At 41.6% G+C, this 11461-nt stretch overlaps 1 protein-coding gene across 1 annotated transcript; it reads left to right on the top strand.

The window, feature by feature from the left end:
- The first annotated feature begins 226 nt into the window (after positions 1–226).
- Positions 227–10898, top strand: LOC126545020 (uncharacterized). Its single transcript, XM_055061137.2, has 5 exons — positions 227–393; positions 5831–6006; positions 7756–7829; positions 9071–9151; positions 10271–10898. The coding sequence occupies exons 1-5, from the start codon at positions 262–264 to the stop codon at positions 10717–10719; spliced, it is 912 nt and encodes a 303-aa protein (XP_054917112.1). The 5' UTR covers positions 227–261; the 3' UTR covers positions 10720–10898.
- Positions 10899–11461: the final 563 nt, after the last annotated feature.

Genomic DNA, 11461 nt, shown 5'->3' with positions numbered 1-11461 from the left:
AACAAGGGAACTATATGCTTACAATAAGAAGTGCAAGAACAGGTTAGGTCGCTGGCAAGGTTGTTCGACAGTTTTCTTTGTTCATAAGACATGTCGTCAGCATGGGGCTACTGACATTGTTCTATCTTGCACCTTGAAGCCGTCACAACTGAAGCACGTTACACAATCATCTCATTCCGTGTCTCGATTTGCCTAGCAGCGCGTTTAAAAGGAAGCGCGCGAAGATGCGTTCTCGTCATTGCGCTAGGACCACAAGCAAGAATGACGTCGTATTCGAGTATCTTGTTGGCAACTGTCGCCATTTTCACATTGCAGCTTGGGCTTGAACTCGTCCAGGGGTTTGATTATCCAGAACTGAGAAGAGATCTTCAAAGATACCAGAATCCCTCCCACGTAAGTCCTTGAGAAAAACGTTCCCGTTACGTTGCAATGGAGAAATAACGTGTAGAACCGTTTATGTTTCTCAGCACAGGACAATGGCGTTAAACATCTGAAAGGTCTCTGCTGCGACACTTTGTAAGGGATGTTAGTACGCTATGCCGCGTTAATATGTGGAAGCGCAGTTTTATTGGCGAAATTAGAGGACAGTTCCGACGACATAAAATAGATGTCAAGCAATATTCTATACTGTGCACATCAAATCAAAATCAAATCACTCAGATCAAATCAAATCAACATCGCAATCCGAAGAATGCTGACGGCGAGGACTAAACGCCACAGCGAGGCTCCCCGTCCCTTTAACTTGGCACAGACGAATGGCAAAGGTAAGCGAATAGCCAATACATTGCCTACCACAGCAACATATGAAAAACAGAAGAAAAACAGATGCGTACCAACAAAAGGTACTATGTCACTCGTCAAGTATATAGTAAAGCAAAATAATGTAAGACAAGTGCAACTCAAAGAAAAAATTTAAAGACGAAAAAAAAAGAAAAAAGAAGAAGAATAGCAATAAAGAAGAAAATAGCAATTTCATGCTTAAGCGAAGTGTAGCTGACAATCATAAGAGCGAAATGCGATCGCTTGATAGGTTCTGGTTGCAGGCAGACGAATACAACAATACGCCTATGTTGATGTACATGTATATACACACATTGCAAGCAGCTTACTAGCAAACGTACACAAACGCAGGGTAAATGGCATGGCAATAAGTAGCGTAACACCTGTTTTGTGTACCTGCTTCGAGTTCGCTTGAAGTTATCATTCTTCAATAAGGCGAGTAGCACATTGTTATTGTTTTTCATTCAAACAAGAAATGCTGGAAAAGAGGATATTATTCCTGGAAAAAGCTGCATCATAGCGTTTAAAAAATGTGTTTTTTGTGTAACTTAGGTGAAGTAACTAAGTTTAATTGATGAAAAAAGTGTTTCAGTGTGACTGTTATGTGGAAAATTCATGATGGCATGAATTGCCTTTTTTATTATATGGAGGCTACTGACATATATACAGGCTAGGGTAATCGTGCCCAACACTAAATGGCACTACATTATATGTGACGCAAGCAAAATATTGCAAATAGGAAGCTCAATATTTTTGGCCAGTAAAATTTGCACTTGTTAAGTATGCCACAGACTCGTGTAATTTTTCCTGTAATCAGTTCTGTGTATTTATTCCATGACATCTTCTTCAAACAAAACTCCAAGACAGTTAACGCAAGGGACTATTTAAAGATGTCAATTTTCATAATGTAATTCTATCTGAGCATCCATTTTGCAATCTTTTAGGCTTCAACAACACACCTTTTCTTTTAACAGCGTGTACTTTCAGTTATTTGTCTGTACTCCATGATGCAATGTGTATTATAAATTGTGCGGAATTATCGATTATGCCTACGTCACTGATATGCAGGCAGAACATGAGTGGCCCCAAAATGCTCCCTTATGGAACACCGGCGCTACGTTGCTTTCTTTTTGAAACTTGTTGATTTATATATACTTGCTGCTCGTAATGTTTAAGGTAAGAATTTAACACATCCAATGATACCACCCGGAAACCATAGTAGCTGAACTCTTTGACTAATGTAGTGTGATTTATGCTATCAAAGGACTTCGAATAGTCTACGAATACGCCTAGTGTACTCATTTCACGATCAAAGGAGTCTGATATAATTTCTTTATGTAATAAAAGAGCCTATTGCATAGAAAACTCTTTCCGGTAGCCAAACTGCGCATTTGTTACAATATGATGTTCTCCAAGAGAATAAATAATCCTTTTGTGTATTAGCTTCTCCAAACCTTTCGAAAACACGAGCAGTACGGACATTGACCTGTAGTTGGATACTTCATTTGCGTCCCCACCTTCATATAAAACAATTACTTTAGCCCTGTGTAACTTCTCCGGGAAATTTCCAAGCAATAAAACAAGGTTAGAAACGTGTTTTAATATGGGGGCTATGATGTCCAAGGCTTCTTTGAGTGGTCGCATTTGCAAGTCATCGGTATCATAGCAATTGATGTTTTAAGCGATGCAAAGACGTTAATTATTTCATTCGTACTAGTTGGAGCAAGAAAAGCACTGTGGGCTATAACTGTAGGTGCTTGACAGAGACGTAAAATAATCATTAGACGTATTAACTAGGTCAACTTCGGAAATATTTCAGTTACCAGAAATGATTTCTGAGTGATCGGTTTTTCCATTATCGTTGCGATTTAGAAGTTCATTAAGTCTTTTCCATGCAAGATCCGGCTTTTCATTACATCCATATCAGACAGGTTATTTAAATAACACCTTCTTTAGCAGAGCAAAGATTATTAACCCTGTTTCTTTGAGCCTTAAATAGTTTGAATGCGCCTTGACTTTTGCTGTTTAGGAAGGCATTATAGAGTTTATTCTTCGTACGTATTTCTTCGTAACCCATGGCTTCTTACATTTACGGGAAGTTTAAGTATGTTCAAAAGGAAGGTATTGTCGTAAACAACGTCGATTTTTTTCAAAAATAAGTCGTGGGCTACTCGATGTCATTTAGTACGTATAACGTGTGACCAATCGGTTATCAGAAGATAATTACGAAAAACAGCTAAAGTGCTCGAACTAATATCGATGATCGTTCTAATGTGTTGCGTAGTGTGTTTGGGAGAAAAACTACGGCTTGTCAAAACATATTGCTAGATGGTCACTAATCGGTGCGCTAATTATACTTGACACTACGTGCATGCTTTCGATATTATTAATAAATACGTCGAGTAGCGTAGATTAATCCCTCTGAATACTGGTAGGAAGAGTTATACCATTATTAGGCCCGTTTAGCTTTAAAAGTCTGCACAATCCCTGATGTTGTACAGAACTCTTGGATAAGTCTACCTTCAAATCACCTCCAAATATAAGTTTAGAACGAGTGCCATTAACCCATCTTAAGCAGTCATCAAGAAAAAAAAATTATGCACATTTCCGCTTGGCGGTCGGTATAAAACGGCAACAATAAAATCAGATAATCGGACACTTAACACTTCCTAACCACATGTCACATGAGAATAAGAATCCAATAGGCGACAGTCAATTTCATTTCTGGCCCTCACCATAGTGCATCCTCCTGTTTTTGATGGCCGGTTCAAAAAAACAGAGTTGTGTAATCTGGACACCTGAGAACATTTATGCTATTGTGATACCACGTTTTCGTGACCATTAATGCATCGCGCTTAAAACCGAGCGTGACAAGGAACGCAAAGATATGTTCTTCTTTATTTCTCTCTGATTGAGCGTTTATGTGAACAAACGACAAGTTTTTATCACATCTCGTAGGTAAAGCAGCTGCATGGCTAGGTGTAATATAATCACAGAATTCCGCGGAAATGAGTGCTACTTCAAGCGCACTCGGTGCTACCTAATTGATTTTATCAAGGTCATGCGCTTTGCAGATGCACAGTGTGGGAGACGATGTAGTTTTTCTTAAGAATATTTTTCCGCCCTTCATCCAGGCAAAGCGCCAGCCCTTTTCCTTTTTTCGCATAATCGTGAGCCCCGAAAGCTTCTTTAGCTCGGGGCTCATTAACAAATACCGGAAACTGTTCTGTGTATCCAAGATCGGTTGTAGAAAGCCGCGCCTTTCTTGCCTTTTCAAATGCAGCACCGCGCTTTGACCTCGTCAGGACTTGAACAATGAGGTCCGACTGCTCGGAATGTGAGCACCCTGTGGCACACTTTGGAGATTGGTTCATTGATCGTTCTGCCAATGTTCTCCAGAACTTTTCACAAGTTTTGGCACCCATTTGATTTCAATGTTCTTATTTCGAGAATACTGTTCTAACTGTGTTAGTTTTTCTTCATATTCAAGTACGGCTTTTTTCAGCTCTCTGCAATTCAGCAGCCAGCACAGCATTTTCCTTTTGGATTTCGGCATTTTCTTTTTTGGTGGCACTCAGTTCGGACACAATGTCATCAAAGCGCTTGCTGAAAAAATATGTTCAATTGTGAACATCTCGGTTTTCTTTCAGGAATTCTCTTTCGAGCGATCTACTCATTTATCTTCGTTCCTGGCATACATTTGTCAGCTCTTCCGTAAAGTCGGGGCTGCTGACAGTAGAAAGTCAAAAGTACAACACGGCACTCTCAAAGATAGTGGCAGCAGCAGCAAATCTAATAGGAAAGCAGCTGTGGTAGAAATTACAATTTACAAGCTGCGAAAGGTGAAATGTAGAAACTTGAAGCTCCGTGTTTTGTCGCTGCCGCCGCTGCCAATTCATGTAGGTAATGTAGGTAATGTCTCAGTTTTGCAGAAGCATGAGTTCGTACTTTGTGATAGCAAGTGTCATAGCATTTTCTGCGAGCAACACATTGCAGTGGGCGTGTTGTTTGGCCATGGTGTGATACCAGCGCTAGGTGACAAAGATAAGGGCGACACCGAGTTGAACAGAGCGCCGTGTAGTGTCACATTATTTGTCTCGTGTCCCTGTTTCCTAGCGTTCATGTCGCGCCTGCGATTATTTTATGCCCACAAGATGTTTGCAATCGCTTGTGAAAACACACCTCTTTATTATGGGTCGTAATATAGAGTGCATTCGCTGCTGCAAAGCCCTTACTTTCATTTCTGGGTTACTGTTCAGTCCCGATCTAAAGACAATACGGCATCTGGTGAGCCCACAGAAATTAGGTTTTATCTTTTTTAGTTCGCACGAAATATAAAAACGTTCGTGCAGTGGCATTATTTATGCATAGAAAACTACAAAAAAAGGCAGTAACCTTCCACTAGCAGGTGGGATATCCTGCGCACCCACTGTCCACCCGGCCACTAGTTTTCTTTTTCAATTGCAAGAAATTAAAAAAAAAACATTCTGAATGATTCGCGATCAAAGCCGGCTGTCTTCAATTCAGTTAAATACTGTATATATGTTTATTTGCCAGCCTGAAAGTAGTGCTTAATGTTTAGGCCGACATGTTTAGCAGTTTCCGCTAATGAAAACTTTTTTTTGTGGAGTGCGTGGTTTACATTGTTAATCTTAAGGATGAGTCCCTGGCACAAAAAGTACATAACTTCGGTTACGCAAAATAACGACACGAACGAATCAGCCGCTAAACAATGCAATCGTCCGTGTGAGCTCTGAATACAGACCGCGCCTTTTATAGCCCCGGCAATGTCAGTATTTTGGGCTCCATCAGTATAACGTTGTGGCTTTTATTTAAAAAAAGGCAGTCCAGCTTTTCTCTCGTGGGAAATAAAGGTTAATTTGATCTGCACACTTCTGAAGCCCCACCGGCAGAGAGTAGCGGCGCCTGCGATTTCCTTAAACCTGGAGGTTGGGTGAACAGCATAAAATATGGTAACAACGTGTCAAGGCACGTTTTCCCTTCATTTTCTTCATGCAACCGCGCCTAACTTCTCTTTTCTGCGACGCAGTGCTATCCCCGTAATGGCAAGTGGGTCATGGTGAAGAGAAACTACCCCGTCGACCCATACTACGGTGGAGACGCTAGGTGCGTGTTGTACGAGAGAATTGGACCGTTCAGGAACTTCACCATCCCAGCCAGATTCTCGTGGTGCCAGGACGGATCCGGACGCGGATGTGGATCAGTGTAAGAATTTTGACGAACATCAGACGGAATCAATTGTCGAGTTGTCGAGGGTATAAACAGTGCAAACAGTTTCAGAGCTTAAACGGACGCTTTCTACAAAGGCAATCATGCATATCTCGGGCAGGCGTGCGGGTTGTTAATGTTTTGAAGCCGTGTTTCAGCCCCCGCTGATGACTAAAAAAACAAAGGCACTACTTGTTCCTAGTTCGTGATGTCATTTGATCAATTCAAAGGGGTCCGTGGAAGCATGGTTCTATACTGAACACTGCGTTTCTGCATTTTCTAGAATATTCAATTTCTTTATCAGAAGTATTCAGTCCCTAAAGCAATGGATTAATTGCAGTTCTGACTGTAGGAGTGCTGCTGATGATTACGCGCCTGCTTTGAGGTTTCTGCAACCTAGCAAGCTGTATCCAATCAACCATAGTATGCAATATTGTACTAAACCAAAACACACGTATAGTGCACGATACACCCTATACCTCTTCGTTTTGATCACCCGCCGTGGTTGCTTAGTGGTTATATTGTTGGGCTGCTAAGCACGAGGTTGCGGGATCGAATGGCGGCCACGGCGGCCGCATTCCGATGGAGGTGAAACGCTAAAATACCCGAGCACTTAGATTTAGGTGAAAGTTAAGGAACCTCAGGTGGTCCAAATTTCCGGAGTCCCGAACTACGACGTACTTCATAATCTGATTATGATTTTGGCACGTAAAACCAAATAATTTAATTTTTTGTTGTTTTGATCAAGCGCAAACGTTTACTTTACGTCCCTCCTCAGTTTTAGCGGCAATTGTTGGCAAGCATAGTCGCACAATATCACATTCTCTATTGATCGGACAAATCCGGCCTACGCCGCACTCCAAATTACTTTCGGAAATCGAAATTACGATAGAATTCGAAGAAATTTTCTTTGAACAATATGCATCACTCTTAAAACTCCCCACGGAGCATTGTTTATACGCTTCTAACATTCAGCCTCTCCTTAACAGTATTTTAACGCTCTACGCAGACACTATGATGCAAATGTGGCTTCTTGCATCATATGTGCGACAGCCTGTGCGAAGTTAAAGAACGTTCGGTTTACGCCACGGGATCTACCATAGGGTCACGAACTGCTCTCGGTCCTAGTTACGCTAAAAGTTGAAAGCCGGTGCCTTCGAATCAACTCGATTCTGCATAAATTGGTAATTGGAATGCTACCTTGCATAATAAGCCTTCTCGTTCTATGGTACATCTCCCAACTTTACTATTTGTTGCTCCTATACCTTCGGCAACATTCGATGTATCTTCAATTTTATGTTTTATGTGTTTAAAGCATTAATAAATATTGTAATGTGATTAGTCCCTCAACTGGGTTGCACTGCGCCATAAGTTGTGTAAAATATATTGTAATAAATAAAACTTTCAGGCGCGTGATGCTCACCTTTTCACCCGTTAAAAGCCACGCAAATAATCTGGGCCCGCATCAATAAAGCCCACTTACGCTAGAAATGTTCGCAAGAAAAAAAATTGCGAATCACGATTGTATACCAATAGCAAAGCGTATCTAGGAAAGAAAATATTTGTTAATAAGTAACTATGACCAACTAAACTGCTGAAGCCGAAGTCTAAATTAGCTTTAAAACAGAGAAATACAAGACATAGAGGCGAACAAATATTTATTAGATGTTGCAGTGACGGCTCAAAAGACTTCGTCATGAGCTAATACTCGAAACAAGGTGTGACTGAATTACGCTATTTTTCCAGTGTCGGCAGTTATGTTCTGTCTTCGACACCAGGATACTGGGCAAGAAATTTGTACACCTTTTATCCGAACAATGGTAAGTAAACACGAAAGCAAAAGATGTACTTATCGAATGCGTAAGCATTCAGGTCTCCAAATATGTTTAGCTTAGTTCCTTTCTTTTCAAGTTGACATTGGACACCGGTTATTTAATTTGTTTTGTTTTTAATTTATGAATCTCCAGTTGCTATAGCTGCATCCCACTACAACGACCTGAACACAAATTGTAGGAACTAGTTCCTTAAGGACGTCACAACAGGCTCTTTACACTATATTTTTTCAGTGACCTAAGGTCAGCGTTTTTCAATCGTTAGACTAAATAAAGTGACACTGAAAGCATAACATATCAATATGAATATTAGGGATCGTGCTGATCAATCAGTCAATCATTCCTTTACTTGTGCACTGGTTCGATTCAGTCCTTTAGTCTCCGGTATTATTTTTTCTGCCATGCACAATCTAATCGCAACCTTTAGTTCATTTTACGTGCAGATACCCTGCTAAGTTTCACTTACGATGGCAAGCAAGGACACTAATTACAAGCATGGTTTGTTGGCAAGCTTTTTGCTTCGTCATGCGTAGATAACTGGTAACCATCCTCATTACATGCTCCTAACGCGGTCATACCATATCACGACTAGCTTCGTTTTGCAACACTCAGCAGGATTCCCGAAGGTACTTCAACAATGTCACACTGCTTCCCGAGTGCTTTTCTACGATCCAAAATTTGTACATTCAAAGCGTCGTTTGTGGAAATTCACACAACACACATCGTTAAATTAAGGAAACACCTGCAACAGCGACAAAGAAATATCGTTGTGGGATAGAAATATACACAACAAAGCATAATGCTATGATTATTAGGTACACTGTTCCTTGTCTGTCAAAAGCCTGCTGTTTTTGGCATATTTGTCATTTAATATTGGACTCTGCCACTGTAGCAGTTGTAGCTTACTTTGCTGAAGCGCTTACTCACCAATGCGCTAATTTATTTTCATCTTATTTTTTAAGCAATATAAGAGTGGTAGAGGTTTTAATGAGAAAATTCGTTATTATGTAGCGCAGGCGAGCGCCGAAGAACAACTGCTCTGTAGAAAGCTAACTTTCTTAGAGCGTCACACGAAACACCAGCACGCAGACTATGTACATTCACGAAGGTGCTGCAGTGCTCGAAATTTTTCTGGCATGTCAGAATCAGCTACGCATGCTTACAGGACTGTGTCGCGCAGTTTTCTCGATACATGAATAAAATATCTTCCTTCTTCCTGCATCTTTCAGGTCCCGCGGAGTGGCAGCAACATACGATCTACAAAGATTGCAGCACTTGCTTTATCGGACGCTATCGTTACGCTCTTAACGGTAAGTTCTGCGACAATATACTTAAGTGCCCAGATGCGTGGCATGACGATTTTCGTGTGTAGCACACTAGAGATTAATTCCGGGCTTACATGGAAAACTTACGGTAAAACTGTCGATATCTTGTAAAATGTCCTCAGCTAGGCGATGTAGTTATGATTAGTAATGGTTAGATCATAATAAATAAGTGACCATGAAGGCATAAGCAATGCCCTTCTTGCTCTATGTCCTACTCGGATTGAGATCGCGTGTTTTTCCTATTCGCTGACATAGTTTCACGCGGACCCAGAGAATTTTTTCGAGCTGTGTTCAGGGCCTTTCTGCGACCTCATTTTGTGGTTCAATGTGTTTCATTAGACATTTTTCAAACCTGTGACCTTCCTTTGGTCCAGTGCCATCTCCTTTCCTTGATTCTGCTCATTTATTTATTGTACGTCTAAGTGAAAATTACTAGCTGGCGCCACATGGATGCGTCGAAATATCCTGAAAATCTTGGATGAAAAGGAAGAAAAAGCATCGCACAAACAATCAACGTCATAGCAATGTACAAAACCCTATAGATTGCTATTCTTCAACCTATATTACGTGAAATGATTACCTTTAGTTAGCGGATTTGTGTTTGCACTTTATTGAGCCACACCTACCTTCTACAGAATAATTCCTTCACTCCACGTATTGCTATGTTGCAAAGCTCGCCGCAGAATAAATAAACGTAACCTTGAGATCTATCTGCTTCTTCTCAACAGCCTTAATCTCATTTCATTGAAGCTCCCACTATAAATTGCAGTAATATAGCCACTGCTAACTGGAACAGTGTTCAGAATGTCTGTACCTATGTATTTTCTGGAAAATTATTCCACACACGTGTAACTAGAACCAAGTCTCCGTGTCCCACATATTTGAAGTTCAAGTATATGTAACGCCATTGTTTATATATTGTGATTTTAAGGGAAATGCATTTTATATAACTCGAAAATGTTTTTTATAAATTTTACACGTAGAGTTGGAACTGAAGTAGAACTATATTAAGAAACCAACACAAAATCTCGTGATGTTCTATGAAATGTTTGGACAAAGTATCGTTTCGAGTACTTCATATAACCTTTCGTTGCTTTCCGGCAGGATATGGATGCGCTATGTGGCGTCGTACGTCACACCTGCACAAGCGCGCCGACTACTGCGACTTTATCTTCAACATATTCTGCGGTGGAGTTCCCAAGTACCAAGTGTTCGAGCCGTCGTGCATTCGCCTCCTAGGAGGAGGCTATGGAGGTGGCTTTGGAGGAGGTCTTGGAGGGGGTCTCGGAGGAGGCCTAGGAGGAGGCCTTGGAGGAGGGCTTGGAGGAGGCCTTGGAGGAGGGCTTGGAGGAGGGCTTGGAGGAGGGCTTGGAGGAGGGCTTGGAGGAGGGCTTGATGGTGGCTCTGGAGGAGGCCTTGGAGGGCTTGGAGGAGGGCTTGGAGGAGGCCTTGTTGGTGGCTCTGGAGGAGGGCTTGGAGGAGGGCTTGGAGGAGGCCTTGATAGTGGCTCTGGGGGAGGGCTGGGTTCCAAGGGCGGTTACATGAAGAAGTAACTCGTACCTGACAAGCGGTTGCATTCGCCATAGCTAGATCCTATAACTGCTGTAGGACTCGCTTAAATAAAATTTGGGTCTTTCCATCTATCGATCTAATTCTGCGAGTTTCTTAGCGCAGCGGTCATGATATTTGTTATTTGCTAAGCAAAATAAACATTTAATTAAGCAAACCTGAATTACTATTGTCATTCGTGTAAACATACATAAACACCCAACATACACAGGCAGAGAAGAGCGCTAGGAATGGTCTCCCGAAAGGAACACGTCACCTGCCCGCGTGTAGAGGAAAGTTAAAAAAGGGGGGCGGGGAGAAAGGGGGAAGAGAAAACCATGAAAAGAAAAGAGGAAGGCAGATCTCCACAGATCAAATCACACGCACAGTATGCGCACTACTGACGTGAGTCAAGCCCCCGTAGTTGACAAGAACACTTGCACAACTCTGTCAGCATTGTGTCTAGTCGTAGCGCGACCAGTCAAAAATAAGATGAAAATCATTCAACGCAGTTGGAGAAAGATCATGTTACTTGAGCTTATGTGGTAGTACAGAACGATAACTGTTTGGCATTCGAAAAACTAGTGCTCAAGTGCTTCGCTGTAGTGTCCACAAGTCGGGCCCAATGTGCTCGGCTTCCGGACACTACAGTCGATTTCCACAGTCACAGGACGTTGGCTTCGTCTTTGTCCTTAATTGGGCATGTACAAGAACGTCCTCGAGATTAGTGTTGCGTCTGTAGGCTAC

The sequence above is a fragment of the Dermacentor andersoni genome, chromosome 10 (genome assembly GCF_023375885.2).
Source record: "Dermacentor andersoni chromosome 10, qqDerAnde1_hic_scaffold, whole genome shotgun sequence".
Classification (NCBI taxonomy): domain Eukaryota; kingdom Metazoa; phylum Arthropoda; class Arachnida; order Ixodida; family Ixodidae; genus Dermacentor; species Dermacentor andersoni.
This window is presented reverse-complemented; position numbering and strand designations above follow the sequence as displayed.

Coding starts and splice junctions, on each gene's coding strand:
- LOC126545020 (XM_055061137.2), top strand. CDS start 262: ATGACGTCGTATTCGAGTATCTTGTTGGCAACTGTCGCCATTTTCACA. Junction 394..5,830: donor GATACCAGAATCCCTCCCAC/GTAAGTCCTTGA, acceptor TCTGCGACGCAG/TGCTATCCCCGTAATGGCAA. Junction 6,007..7,755: donor GGACGCGGATGTGGATCAGT/GTAAGAATTTTG, acceptor CTATTTTTCCAG/TGTCGGCAGTTATGTTCTGT.